The sequence below is a fragment of the Sorex araneus genome, chromosome 5 (assembly GCF_027595985.1).
Source record: "Sorex araneus isolate mSorAra2 chromosome 5, mSorAra2.pri, whole genome shotgun sequence".
Classification (NCBI taxonomy): domain Eukaryota; kingdom Metazoa; phylum Chordata; class Mammalia; order Eulipotyphla; family Soricidae; genus Sorex; species Sorex araneus.
The window spans coordinates 36656987-36672244 of record NC_073306.1 but is presented as its reverse complement, the minus strand read 5'-3'; the positions used below and the strand labels follow the sequence as shown (position 1 = coordinate 36672244).

General features: G+C 44.3%; 1 protein-coding gene across 4 annotated transcripts in view; it reads left to right on the top strand.

Annotated features, from left to right (window-relative positions):
- The window catches only part of CAP1 (cyclase associated actin cytoskeleton regulatory protein 1), a 31475-nt gene that overhangs the window by 14553 nt on the left and 1664 nt on the right, over nt 1-15258 (top strand). For 2 of the 4 annotated variants that reach the window (XM_055138560.1, XM_004614219.2), the window contains exons 2-12: nt 1740-1861; nt 2475-2575; nt 5062-5139; nt 7674-7817; nt 7913-7998; nt 9631-9736; nt 11372-11549; nt 13970-14151; nt 14363-14486; nt 14632-14714; nt 15052-15195. In XM_055138560.1, the coding sequence (XP_054994535.1) occupies nt 1750-1861; nt 2475-2575; nt 5062-5139; nt 7674-7817; nt 7913-7998; nt 9631-9736; nt 11372-11549; nt 13970-14151; nt 14363-14486; nt 14632-14714; nt 15052-15195 (1338 nt within the window). In that variant the 5' untranslated portion in view covers nt 1740-1749. Of the gene's footprint in view, nt 1-1736; nt 1862-2474; nt 2576-5061; nt 5140-7673; nt 7818-7912; nt 7999-9630; nt 9737-11371; nt 11550-13969; nt 14152-14362; nt 14487-14631; nt 14715-15051; nt 15196-15258 lie in introns of all 4 variants that reach the window. The other 2 variants (XM_055138561.1, XM_055138559.1) reach the window with 1 other exon arrangement.

Sequence of the window (15258 nt, the reverse complement as noted above, 5' to 3'; positions counted from 1 at the left end):
CATTGGCCAGAGAGATCAAAGCCTGTACACACAAAGAATGGTCAGGGATTGTGTTGTCTTGCTCTTGCTTGTGAGCTGCTTATCACTTCTCCAGGGACGATGGTGTATAAAGTTGAGATATTCTGGCATGTTACCCTCTCTGGAGGATTTATAATCGCGGCGGTCATTTTAGGCAGTGTCAAGGGAGGTGAGTTCACTTGATGGAATCTCTCCAAGTCAAGATTTTGAAATTTCACTGAGTTTGAGATCCCTTATGATTCCAAGCATTTAATGTTTCTATTAACATACAACATGTGGGACAGGAGAGACAGTGTGGCTGGTAAAGCACTTGCCTTGCACACAGCTGATCTGGATTCCATCCTTAGCACTCCATGTGGTCCCCCGAGCCTGTGATCTCTTAAGCACAGAGCCCGAAGTATGCCCTGAGCTTAAGCGCTGGTGTGGCCCCCAAACACAACAAAAACAAAATAATATACAACGTGTATTTTATGTGAGTAAAATGAACAGTTTTCAGACCCTGTTTCTCTAGAGTCTGGGGGTTCTATAATTACATTTTATTAACTTCATAAATATTTATTGGACATGTTCTGCCTTCTACATAGTGGTCTGGATGCCGAAACAAACCAGAGACGGGCCTTTCTCCCAGAGCTCGCTTGCTGCCTTTTAGAGATTGACTGGGGCTAGTTCAGGTCAGTCAGCACTTGTGAAGATCTCTGACAAACCTGGATGTGTCTGCTCTCTGCTGCACCAGCTCCAGGCCGCACCCGTTCTCAGTTTCACCATTATCTACCCTTCCAGCTGATAAATTCTTTCACTCTCTGGAATTTGGTTATTCTGTCTACAGCTTTCTGCTGTCACCTTAATTTTTTTTTTTTTTTTGCCTATTTGGTGTCGTAGTTGTTAGTGCAAGTGTAAAGTCCCCTTTGTTTATTACTAGACTCAGAATTATTGAAGGCAGGATAAGTACCCTTTTCATATTAGTTTTGGATTTTCTCCATGAAGGCAGTAGGCAGGATGCTACAGGAACAAACACTGAATCTTAAAAGTCAGATTTGAATTTGATGACTGGCTTCCCTTTCAATAAACTGTGTGACTATAGGCAAATAATTTAATTTTCCTGAAATTGCTTCCTGTCTCTTAAGTGTGTAGTAGCTTTTCTTTCCTGAAAAGTTGTTAGGAAGCGTAGATTTAGGCTGCTTTGATTTGTAAATTCTAAGTTCTTATACAAATATTTGGTAGAGTATATTGTGACAAGTATCCTACAGGTACAATAGTAAATATTCAACATTTATTTGAATATTTAAATAGTTTTTTTTCTTTTTGGGTCACACCCGGCAATGCTCAGGGGCTACTCCTGGCTCTGCACTCAGGAATTACTCCTGGCAGTGCTCAGGGAACCATATGGGATGCTGGGAATCGAACCCAGGTCGGCCGTGTGCAAGGCAAATGCCCTACCCGCTGTGCTATCCCTCAGCCCCCTTATTTGAATATTTAAACATTTACTTTCAGTATCATTTCCTGTGAAGTTCTTTTGAGGTCCTCAGGATTTTGCGAATACGCTTGGACTATTTCCTACCTTATTTTATTATTAAATGGTTCTGTTCCTGAGAAATGAAATTGGCATCTTCTTCACTCCCAGGAGTACTGTTTCCTGAGGTCCTATGTAGTCAAACAAATAGTAAAAAAACAAATGACATGTAGTAAAAAAAACAAGTGACATATTTGATTTGTTTCAGCAGTGAATACATCATGGCTGACATGCAAAATCTAGTGGAAAGATTGGAGAAGGTGGTGGGCCGCCTGGAGGCAGTGTCCCATGCTTCTGATATGCACTGTGGACACGGAGACAGTACTTCAAAAGGTAAGCAATACGCAGGACACTTGGAGTGAAGTCAGAGTGTCTTGGCCTGAAGTTTTTCCATCCCAGTGTCGTCTCTCTCTTTGGAGCTAACATCCACGAATGCTTCATTTAGAAAGTTTATCTCCTGCCACACTGCTGTGAGCAGGAGAGTTGGGGGAAGTGACTTGTGCAGAGAGGCCTGTGGTTAAGTTATTTTAACACAAGAACTTCCTGTTTGTGTGATATTTCCTGTTCTTTCTTTAGCAGAATGTCTCCCGTGTAAGCCAAATGACAAGTGCTATTTAAATTTCCCCTCACCAAATGATTGGCAAATTTTGCACATGTGCAAATTAAATCATAGACTGTTAGAGCTAAAAGAAACTTGGGGGACTCGTTTTATTTTCATTTAATAAGTAAAAGGAAAAACACAAGCCTCAGAGAAGAAAGGGGACTCATGTTCATTGGTCGATAGTGGCTAGTGGTCATTTGGGAACTAGAACCCAGATTTCCTGCTCATTTTCCAGTATTCTGGTTACTGAATTAGCTTGCCTCTCCGCATTCAGACAAAAGTATATTTTAAAGAAACATTTTTCTGATGCATGATCAATTCTCTGTGGTATATTTCTCTTCCCAGGATCAGCTCCATTTGTACAGGCCTTCGACTCACTGCTTGCTGGTCCCGTAGCAGAATACCTGAAGATCAGTAAAGAAATTGGGGGAGATGTACAGAAACACGTAAGGATGTCTTACCCTTTTTAGGGGGAGGGGAACCACATCCAGCAGTGCCCAGGCCTTATTCCTGGCTCTGTGCTTAAGAATTATTCCTGGGGCTGGAGCGATAGCACTGCGGGTAGGGCATTTGCCTTGCATGTGGCCGACCTGGGTTCGATTCCCAGCATCCCATATGGTACCCTGAGCACCGCCAGGAGTAATTCCTGAGTGCAGAGCCAGGAGTAACCCCTGTGCATTGCTGGATGTGACCCAAAAAGCAAAAAAAAAAAAAAAAAATTACTCCTGGTGGGACTCAGAGGACCATATGCAGCTTCAAGGGTTGAACCTGGGTTGACTGTGCAAATCTTAACCTTTATACTAGATCTCCAGCCCCACTTTGCCCTTTTTAACTGTCTTCTAAGGACTGGTGGCTTTCTTGAAATCCTGAATCTTAATTCTTGGTTTTAGGATCCCTTGAGAGCTTTTGAGACCAAACCGGAGATTTGATCTCGAGAGACTTTGGGTTTTTCCTCTTCAACTTTCACTGAGGAGGATACACCAGACACTGGAATTGTTTGTAGACTTTTCAGACACAGACCCCCAACCGCCCCCCCACCCCCAACACACACACCCCTTGCTTTTACCACATTCTCCATGGGTTTCTCTTAGTTTGGCTGAGTTGATTTTTGTAGCTAGAGCATTCTGCCCAACTGATCCCAACATGTTATATAACCAAGCTAAGTGGCTTTCCAAAGGACTCATTATCATGACTTAGCATTTATGAAACTATGCTCGCTCGATAGTTATTACTTATGCTAATATGGGCTGTTTTCTCACTTAGCTCACAAGAATATGAAGTAGGTACTGACAGATGCCTCTTCACCCACGTTCCTTTATGTGCTGCCACCTCCATTGTCAGCAGCACCCCATACTCATATCTATAGATAGATAGATAGATAGATATTTGGTCTCTCTTTAGGACTCAGTCTTCCTCTTAGTCAATTTGGTCATTGTCAGCCGGAAGCTTGTATAGAATCATCTTGATCCTTCCGCAAGACTGGTTGCTTGGACTTTGGAAGATCTATTTTGAGCCTCTTATGTACCATCTCTTTCTTTTTTTAGGGGGAGGGAGTTTGAGGTGAGTGGAGGGGGTTGAAGGGCACACCAACAATGCTCTGGGGTTACTCTGAGCTTTGCACTCAGGAATTACTCCTGGTGTTAAGTACCATATCTTTGGTCATGATGTTAGCTGTAGAGTGGGACTGGGACTTGGCTAAGGGTGTGAGGACTTGCACATTCACTTTATATAGCCTTTTTTTTTTTTTTTGTGGGGGTATTGATCCATGCTTGGCACTGCTCGGAGGTTATTCTTGGAGGTGCTGGGAATCAAATGGGTTGGCCACATGCAAGACAAGGGCCTTTAATTTTGTACTATATCTCTGGTCCAGTAGACTGTAACTTTTGAAGATTCTAAAACTTGTACCATTCTTTTATTTTCAAATACATTGCCGGAGAGATAGATAGCTGAATGGGCAGGGCTCATGCTTTTATGGAGGCCCTAGTCCCACCCCTGACACCGTGCGTGGTCCCCTGAGCACTGCTGGCTGTGAACCCAAAACAAAAACAAAGACCCCAGGGAAAAAATCTTGTTTTTTGAATTTACTTTTGGGGGGAAGGTGGGAGAGGGGGTTTGAACCACACCTGGCAGTGCTCAGGGCTTACTCCTGGTCTATGCTCAGGGATTGTTCTGGCAGTGCTCGTGAGTTCTATATGTGGTGCCTGAGGTTTGAACCAGGGTCAGCCACTGGCAAGGGCCTAACCGCTGTACTCTTATTTTGTGTGAGAATGTGTGTGTGTGTGTGTGTGTGTGTGTGTGTGTGTGTGTGTGCGCGCGCGCGCGCGCTTATGTTCCACTGATCAAACTCAGGGCTCACATATGCAGGTATACCCTTGACCACCAAGCTACATCCTAGCCTATTTTTTTCTATTTTATTTCACTTAGTAAAGTTACAGCTCACTAAATCAATTTGCCTGTGGATGGATTGTGATCTAACATTTGAGAAAAAGCTATAACCAAAAGAATTTAATATCTTGAGAGCTCTAGACCAAAGTAGGCCTTTTATCTTTATTCCTACCTCTAGTTTTTGAGAAATGATTTGTTAACACAACCACCGGCCCCCACCCTACCTTCCTACCCCCAGTAGGAGGGATTTTCCAGTGAAGTTCAGGTCACAGAGCATGTATAAGTGCTAAATTGACTTTTTCTCAGACTATCCCTGATTTTCATTGTTTTTATTTCTGGATAATGATCCTTGATTTCAGTTCCAACAGGAGCAGTGGTATTTGTGACCTTGTTATCAGTCCCTTGGATCTAAGATCCTTGGAGAAAACAATATTTGAAGTGCCTGGGGTTGTTCCCAGTGTACATGCGAGTAGGGGGTTCAGGTTCTTCTTATCAGGATCTCTCCCCTTGTAATGTGTCACTGATAGCAGATTCTTCCTTCCCTTAGGCGGAGATGGTCCACACAGGTCTGAAGTTGGAGCGCGCTCTCTTGGTTACAGCCTCTCAGTGCCAGAAGCCAGCAGGTGTAAGTTCCCTCCCTATTACTTGATTTAGTTTTGGTTTGATGTTCAGGACAAATTGGCGATTTATGCTAAGCTGTAATAGCTTAAATAGACCCCTGGGCTCAGACCCAGACACACCCAAGACCCAGAAGTGGAGCCAAACTCCACTTCTGTCACCGTGGCACCGTGTCACCGTGGTAATGTGAAAATATGTATATATCTATATACCTTAAGTTCTGCTGGCTTTTTTTTCTCTTTTTTGGTGTGGGGGGCTGGGCGTCTCCCCCACAGTGCTCAGGTGCCTGGCAGTCATTCTCTGAGATGCTTCCATGGGCCTGATGGTTCAGTGATTAGGCCCGGCTGTTCAGTGCTGCTCAGGCCTGGCGGGGCTAGGGTATATCCAGGAATACTCAAGGGACCATGTGGTGCTGGCAATTTAACTTGGGGCTTCCATATACATATAAGACCTGTGCTCTATTGCTTTGAGCTATCTCCCCAGCCCTCTCTGCTAGCCTTTTTGCTGGTTTTTGTTTTGTTTTGCTGCCATAACCAAAGGTGCAGGGCTTATTTCTGGCTCTACACTCAGAGATCACTCCTAGCAGGCTCAGGGGACCATATGGGATGCTGGGGATTGAGTCTGTGTAGGCTGCATGCAAGGCTAGCACCTACCCACTGTATTACTGCTCTGGCCCAGCTGTCATTTTTAAAGAATTATCAATTATCATTATGTCAGGAACTTTGCTATTTCTCTCCATAGACATATAGACATTTTTTTGGGAGGTTGGGGGGATGGAACCCACACTTAGCAGTATTAAGGTGCTTGAACTAGGGTTGGCTCTATGCATGGCAGATGCCTTAATCCTCTGAACTATTCTCTGATCCATTTACTTATTTTTTAAGCATCGTGCCAAGCCCAAGTCTATCATATTGCCCCTAAAGTCCATTTGGTCATAGATAGTGGTTCCTTTGTATCATTGTGGTTGGATTTCATAATGCTGCTGTGAGAATCCTAGAACTGAAATACTGCTTTTCCTCTCACCCTGTACTGGTCTGGGTAAGAATCTTTAACATATCTCCTGCCTAATAAGTTATATTAATGAACATATTAATGAAATGAGCATGTTCTTTGGCTTCTTCTCAGAACCAAGGATTTTAGTCTCAGATCCTCTATTTGCATTTGATTTTCTTAGACAAAGGGATGAGAAACAAGTTCTCAGTGCTGTATGAAAACAATTAGACAACTATGACATGTTTAAATAATGTAAAAATAGTATAACACGATATCAGGTATATTAGTCTACTTCTAAGTTCATTTTGAATGGTTAAATAATTTTGTATAAGCCATTTTTCCAAACCCATGCTTTCCCAACAAATCAGACAGCTAAAACACCATTATATTTCCCTTGTTATAGACCACATGTTGATAGATTAATGACCTGTAGACCAGATCTAGCCTGCCATCTATGTTGTAAATGAAATAGGGGTGGGATGGGGTGGGATAAACAGTCATTCTTACTCTTCTGGGTATTGTTAGTCTACCCTAAAAGGAGAGAGTTGCGAAATTGCCACAGAGACCATGTGGCCTGCAAAACCTGAAATATTTACTGTCTGGCTCTATAAAAACTTGCTGACTACTACTTTAGAATGTTTTATGCTAAGATCTGAGAGTTGAGATATTCAGGAAACTGAGCTTTGAGGCAAGAACAAAAGCATTGAAACTAGATTCATCCATTTTGTTGAGCTGCCTGCTCAAATACCAAGTCTCCTAATTGCATTTGATTTGACCCATTTTTCTAAGCAGCTGCTCAGTGACTAACAATGTGTTGGGTGCTAAAGGATTATGAAAGAGGTCTAGGACAAAGGCCTTGTCTTTGAGGAGTTAGTGAGAAAGAAAAAGAAAAACATACTCATATGGATTCCCTGGTAGTTTGTTCTGGTATGTGATGGATTTCCTAACTTGGTCATACTAACAGTAAATGCTGTAGGCGGCCAGTGCGGGGCTGTTTCTCACACAGCATGAGGGTATTTGAATAGAGGCAGAAGGAGAGACCATTCTGAGCGAAGACCTCAAAATAAACTAGTGCTCCGATTTGTGGGACAGTGACTGAAATGGTGGAATTTTATGCTGCAGTTAGAGAAAGGGGTTCTGATCTTGAAGAATCACAACTCCAGCCTGAGATGTTAAAACTCTACGAGGAGGGGCCGGAGCGATAGCACAGCGGGTAGGGCGTTTGCCTTGCACGCGCCCAACCCAGGTTCGATCCCCGGCATCCCATATGGTCCCCCAAGCTCTGCCAGGAGTAATTCCTGAGTGCAAAGCCAGGAGTAACCCCTGAGCATCGCTGGGTGTGACCCAAAAAGCAAAAAAAAAAAAAACTCTACGAGGATATCAAGCTGTGTTTTCAATGATACGAATGTGTGCAGGAAGAAATGCAAGATTTATGGAGGGGCTCACTGTCACTCATAAGAACCGTGACCTTCAGGATCAGAGTTGACCTGCCTGTCAAGCTTTTGTAGAAAGATTCTAACCTGATTCTTTGCCTGTGTCTTCTTGTAGAATAAGTTTTCTGATCTGTTGGCACCCATCTCAGAGCAGATCCAAGAAGTGTTAACCTTTCGGGAGAAGAACCGAGGCAGCAAGTTGTTTAACCACCTGTCAGCTGTCAGCGAAAGTATCCAGGCCCTGGGTTGGGTGGCTGTGGTGAGCAGCACAGCTTCCAGAGGGGGGAGGGATGGCATGCAGGACGTAAGGAGATAGAACCAAGCGCTCTGAGTCACTGCCTTCTCTTTCTGTAGGCTCCCAAGCCCGGTCCCTATGTGAAGGAAATGAATGATGCTGCCATGTTCTACACGAACCGAGTCCTCAAGGAATACAAAGATGTGTAAGTCCTGTCGCAAGAGGTTAAGGACAAACTCAGCCAGTTACTGGCTAAAGGAGCACTTTCGCAGTAAGGCTGCTTGTGGCTTCTTTGTTAGTTCTCCTATCTCTCTGAGAGCTGCTTTCTGGAAAATTCAGTAGATATTGACTCATAGATGCTGCATGTACAAACAGGAAGTGTTTTTGCTTCCACTTCTGCTTTTTTTCCTCCAGAGTTTGTAGGAGGGGAATATTAATCTTCTGATCCTTACCCTTCCATGGATAGGAGGTTTTGGTGGAGGTAAAATGGTTGAATTTGCCATTTTTACCCATAATCCTATAGTAAGGGAAAGTGAGAGGAAGGTTGACCAACTAGTGCAGGTGTTAAATAAAGGAGGGTCATTGTATGTCTAAACACATATGCCCACCATCCAGCTTCTCTGTTGGTGGTCTGCTTAGCAACCCAGACCCTCCCATTGCTCCGTGACTATTGAGTTGCAGCTTGGTGAAGGGAAATGCCGTTATACGTGTGAAGTATGTCCCAGAGCACAGACACTTCCTTAATCCTTGCAGCAGCCTGGAATTAATGTTATAATTGTATATAACATGTTGCTTTAATGTATAATTATATACTAAACATGTTTTCATTATACTCCACCATTTATAGTTGAGGAAATTAGGTCTCGTGTTAAATAATCACTGAGTATTATTCCAGCTAATTAAAAGAGGAGAGGAGACCTGAAGCATAGTGCTAATTCTATCATTTAATGCTGATTTTAATTTGTATTGTTTCTTTGTGGCACAGGCAGATTTTGACATAAGGCTCTGTACTAGGAGGCAGTTGAGTTTTGTGGAGCCCTGGTACAGTCCTCTTCAATGTGTTTGGTCCTGCGGATCAGGGAAAATAGGAGAAATATTTTGCAGACTGGTTGACAGCTAAGACAGAAACAAAAAACCTCAATGTAGATAATATTTTATTAAATTCAGTATTATAAAATTAAAGTTTTTAGCTAATGCAACATCTGCTACATGAGTGGAAGGAAATTCCTGGCAGATTACGAGTACCACAGGCTGAAGAACAGGGAACAGGCTCCTCGAATGTTGTAGTGAAGCTGAAGAGATCTCCTTCCTGGGCCTTTGGGTACAGAATGTTTCATCAGTTTTGTATATTGGGTTCTGTTAAAGGTCTGTTTTGAACAAATGGTTTTGTGGGGGCCGAAGTGAGAGCACAGTGGATCAGGTGCTTGTCTTGCACGTAGCCGACCTGGGTTCAATCCCCAGCATCCCATATGGTGCCCTGAACGCTCCAAGATCCCTAACACAGAGCCAGGAGTAAGTCCTGAGCACCCCTGGGTGTAATGCACGTACCCAGCCTCTGCCCCCCAACCCTCAATGGTTTGTCACTTAAAGTTTGATGAATGTGGCTCTGAGATAGGAAGAAAGGTAATCTGGAGTCCTTATCCTAAGGCACTTTGGTCTAATCAAGATAATAGAACAGGTCTTGAAAAAAGAAGAAAAGCCACCGGGGAGTAAAGCTTAGGAAATGCCCCAGGCTTGTCTGCGAGCTCACAGGACGAGCTCACAGGATGGAGAGCTTTGGGTTACTGTTATCTGATGTGTTCTGTGCCTGTGTTGAGTTCTTCTTTAATTCTCACAGGGACAAGAAGCATGTGGAGTGGGTCAAAGCTTACTTGAGTATATGGACAGAGCTGCAGGCTTACATTAAGGAGTTCCATACCACGGGACTGGTCTGGAGCAAAACGGTTAGTAAGTCTCCCACTTTTCATCTGCTTCCATAGATCTTGGCACTACCAAACTCTTTAAGAACAATGCTAATTCATTTCTCCACATGTAAGGTGGAAAAAGACAAGTATTAAAAGAAAGCATCATAGGCGCTGCCAGGTATAGCGCTGAGGTCCACAAGCTCCGAGGGGCTAGAGCAGTGCTACCACACCAGGCCTTAGTACTGAACTGTCTGCTGGGTTGGCAGAGTAATGGCAGCAGTGGGGCCCAGACCTCCTCTGAGCACTACTTCAAAGGTTGTCTCCCCATAACATCTCCTCCCCCTTCCCCCCCTGCCAGCCCATCCCCCCCAAAAAAAGAAATCAAGTAAAAAAAGAAGCAGTATTCAGTTACAGTAAACATGGACAGGGGATAATGACTAGTTTACAAAAGGCAAGAGATGGATGAGTTAGCATTATCCCAGCCCTGAAGAAGCCTGAAAGTATAGATATAAAATCCCAGTAAAAACCACGATGTAGGGGAGGGCAGAGAGATAGTACAGGGGGGGAGGCACTTGCCTTGCACACAGTGGACCTGGGTTCAATCCCCAGAACCACATGTGGTCCCCTGAGCCCTGCCAGGAGTGATCCCTAAGCTTAGAGCCAGGAGTAAGCCCTGAGTGTTGCCAGGTGATGCACCCCCTCCCAACCCCCAAACAAAAACAAAAACAAAAAAAGCACCAAGGTAATTGCTAAGATACGTACTACACCAGGGATGTAGCACATGCTTGTGAGGCCCTGGTGTGTTCTCTAGACAGACACATACACACCACCGCTTTGTCCTAGACACACACACACAAAGACATCCTCACCATAGACGGCAGTATAAGGAAGAGTGATTCTCACCGGATGAGATTATACTTTGAAGAGGAAAATTCTGACTTCAGACTTCTGCAGGTATAGGACATTGGACAAATAGAGATACTAGCAAGCATAGTGTAAACTAGAGATCACTTCAGTGAGGAGTGATGGATGTTTAGGAGAAAGCTGAGGCTGGAAAGGAAGCTAGGCTGATAACTTTTAGACTTCATAATAGGTGTTAAGAAACTATTCTAGGTATTTGAGTGGGACGGTGATAATGATCAGATTCATCCTTAGAAGAGATTCAGTTCCTAGTTAGTGCTTATACACAGATTATGGAAGTGCTCACGGCTGGTTAGGAAAGAATTTGTGGGAAATAAATCAAGATAATAGGTTTAATGAGATTGAACAGAGATTGCCACGTCAGGCTTCAGTGGTAAGGTATTTCATTGAAGTAGGGTCAAGGGGATGACTTCCCAGGGGAAAATAAGCACATGATGAAATCAGCCCTGGGCCTGTTGAGTCTGAGGTACTTTTGACATACTGTCTAAATTTTTAGGATTTTTTTCTTTAGAGCTGGAATTAGACCAAAGGAAAAATGTGACAGGTGAAAAAATAAGCTTAGTTGACTCCTTGAGAAAGGAAGGGTGAGGAAGAATTAAGGCAGGCTGGGTGTGGGAAGGGAGCATCCATCATTGCCGGGTGGGACAGTGGGTACTACTTGTCCCCTGAACACATGAGGTCCTCATGTGAACGGTACAGAGGGAAAAAGAGAGTGACTGCTGATGACTCTGTTGCCTGCATTTACTATTGCAGGGGCCCGTCGCAAAAGAACTGAGTGGATTGCCATCGGGACCCTCTGCTGGCTCAGGGCCTCCTCCCCCACCACCAGGCCCGCCTCCTCCTCCAGCCCCCACCAGTTCAGGCTCAGATGATTCTGCTTCCCGCTCAGCACTGTTTGCGCAGATTAACCAGGGGGAGAGCATCACACATGGTAAGTGAAGATTTGGGCAGGAAGAGTCGGGACAGTAAGCTTTTTGGGCCAGACCGTACCAACTAGAGGCCCAGCGGTTTGCAAACCAGAAACTGGCTTGTATATATGAGGCAGTTCAGTTGGAGGCATCCTATCCCTTTGCCGTGCCCAGAGGGATGGCAGAGCTAGCTTAATTGGAAATTGAAAATGGGTGATTATAGTTGGGGCACCTAGAAAAGTGGCATGAGGTATCTTGCCGTGCAAGGCGTGGGGCTGGTACCAAGAGCTTTTCTTGCGTTAGCACCTGGTCTCTTTGTAAGTGATTATACTGGGGGTTAATTGCTTCGAAGGGAGTGTATTAGTTATGTGGAAATTTTGTGGTAGGAAATTCATTTTATTAGAGAAAGTAGATACCTTTATATACAAATAGAAGTTTACATTGTTAGGCCTTCTCTAGGAGTCTATAAAAATATTTAAAATAAATAAAATAAAGAAAAAAATTTATGGTGTTTCTTAATAGTAATTAAAGAGGTATGACAACCTAAATATCCAGCAGTAGAAGAGATAATTGACTATGGTGTATCCTCTTGATGGAGGCCGCTGTGTGCCCTCCCCCCCGCCCCCTGCCCTCCCCATCAGTGTTTAGGCCACACTCTGGTGCTCAGGGCTTAGACCACATAGGGTGCTGGGAACTGAACCTGGGTTGGATGCATGCAAGGCCACCCCCCTGCCCTCTGTACTAGCTCTCCAGCTAACAGCCCCCCTCCCCCCTTTTTGTTTTGGTGAAGCAAGATAGTTTTTATTGTGACTTATATAGAGAGATATGAGGAAGAAGTGTATGCTGCGGAGGACACAGGCTTCTCCGGAGTAGAAACAGGCAAGCAAAGAAACACCTAGATAAGCAAGTGAGATACATGTTTCGGAGGGAACACGTGCTTTAAGAACAAGCCCACTTAATGGCATGGTATGCAGCCATTAGATTTTTTTCTCTTATTCGAACCATGCATTATTCAAGGAAAAAGCCTTGTATTTAAGGAGGGTACTAATTTTTCTATCTATAGATTGGTCTATGTTTAAGAACAACTTGCTGAAACTGAGACTTTAACCTGAAAGCTTTGTAACTTTCCACATGGTGAATCAATAAAAGAATTAAAAAAAAAAAAAAGAACAACTTGTTGAGGGAGACAGGAAATCTTTTTCCTAACAACAACAAAAACATACATTTTAGGAAGTGTGTTAACATGAAAAAGTTTTTGTTAAAATTTATTAACAGGGCCTGGAGGTACAGCGAGTGAGGTGCTTGCCTTGCACACGGCTGCCCCGGGTTTGATCCCTGGCATCCCATACGGCTCCTGAACAACACCAGGAGTGAGACCTGAGGGCTGAGCCAGAGTTACCCTGAGCATCACCAGGTGTGGCCCAAACACAAAACCAAAAAAAATTCCTAACAGTGTACCTGGTTATGACCAAATAAAAAACTGCCGATAGGGGGGGCTGGAGAGATAGCAGAGTGGGTAGAGCGTTTGCCTTGCACGCGGCCGACCCGGGTTCAAATCCCAGCATCCCATATGGTCCCCTGAGTATGGCCAGGGGTAATTCCTGAGTGCAGAGCCAGGAGTAACCCCTGTGCATCGCCAGGTGTGACCCAAAAAGCAAAAAAAAAAAAAAAAAAACAAAAACCTGCCGATAGGGGCCGGAGTGATAGTACAGTGGATATTGCAAATGGCTGATCCAAGTTTGATCCGCAGCATCCCATATGGTCCCCCAAGCAACAGCAGTAATTCCTGAGTGCAGTAACCCCTAGGAATTGCTGGGTGTGAGGTGGGACAGAACAAACAAACAAAAAAACCCCAAAAACTATTGATAGAAAAAAATAGGAGATTTCTAGAATGAGTATGAATGAATGAATGTCAGTGAACGAGTGTGGTAGATTAGCTATGAGTGAGGTTTTTTTCTTTATCCAGTTTCTTTACTACCACATTATTTTTCTTCTTTTTTTTTTGCTTTAAAAATGCACCAACAGGGGCTACTCTTGCACACGGCCAGGAATAGGCCCTAACTACGGGCAGATGTTGCCCCAAAACAAACCAAAAAATTCCTATTTTTGCAGATACATATTTGGTATATGTTATTTTAGGATTTTTTTTCTGCTCATCCGCATACCTACTCTTCCTCTTCCGCCCACTCCTACCCCACTGTATTGCAAGTTGGTGTTCTGTTTTGTTCTGGGGTTTTTTTTGGAACTATATAATTTAACTTTCCTGGAGAAGAGAATCATTGAGTACTTCTTCAAAACTCCTTGTGAGAGAACATTTGAGTCTGACTTTGGACTTAATTTTGTTAAAGGTCACTTTAAGTTCTGACAGCATAAGTTGGTTGTTGCCCCTTCGCGCAGAGTCCTGCTGTGAAGGACAGGAACTAGGTAGCTGTTGTTCTTCCAGCCCTGAAACACGTATCTGATGACATGAAGACTCACAAGAACCCGGCCCTAAAGGCTCAGAGTGGCCCGGTGCGCAGTGGCCCCAAACCATTCTCTGCACCTAAACCAGGAGTCAGCTCATCCCCCAAACCAGCCACGAAGGAACCCCCTCTACTGGAACTGGAGGGCAAGAAGTGGAGAGTGGTGAGTTAAAATGCCACGGCTGGAGTAAGAGGGGGAGGGTAGAGGGCTCGACCAGAGCACTGCCGAAGGAGTGCAAGGTTCAGGCATAGATTTCAGGGATCACATGAACTTAAGAGGCGATAGCCTCTTTTGGGTGGGTTTTTGTTAATTTTTGTCGGTTTGGAGTGGGGGATGGTTGCTTAGCTTTCTGAAAAAGGTATCTCTTTAATAGGAAAATCAGGAAAATGTTTCCAACCTGGTGATTGAAGACACAGAGCTGAAACAGGTGTCATACATATACAAGTGTGTCAACACAACATTGCAAATCAAGGGCAAAATTAACTCCATTACAGTGGGTGAGTTCTGGTTGCAGTCAGGACATCTGTTCCGGAGCCCTCGAGGGCCGCGACTCTCCCTCCCTGCCCTCTCCCCACAGGCTGAAATCTACTGCTTCCCTTTGAAGTTACCCCGTTGACCTGCTCCCTTTCTCTTCTCTTCCAGATAACTGTAAGAAACTTGGTCTGGTATTCGATGACGTGGTGGGCATTGTGGAGATAATCAATAGTAGGGATGTCAAAGTTCAGGTAACTTGAGCTCTTGGCTGCCGCTTTTTGGTCCCCGAGAAACTAACTGAGACACAGCCGACTCACAGATGTTGCCGTGGTGGGAATCTGATTCTGCAGAGTCTGTAAGCGGAGCTGCCTTAGATGTGGCAGGAGAGGAACTGGCTTCTCTAATGAGCTCTCGCCAGCACCCATCCCGGCCTGCCGCTCGGATCCAGTGTCTTGTGCACCTGTGAGCTTTTCAAGCAGTTAGTGCATCACAGGAAGCAATGAGAGCTCTTCCCGCAACTTAATGTTGTTCTCCCCAGCTGCCGGGAGCTCTTGCTTTTTTCAGTGTTGTTGGTTTTTTTTTCCGCAGGTAATGGGTAAAGTGCCAACCATTTCTATCAACAAAACAGATGGCTGCCATGTTTACCTGAGCAAGAATTCCCTGGACTGTGAAATAGTCAGTGCCAAATCTTCTGAGATGAATGTTCTCATTCCCACAGAAGGCGGCGACTTTGTAAGTGTCTTGGGCCATTTAGTGGTGTGATCTCAGAACAGAGGGGCCTGGAGACTTCTTCCA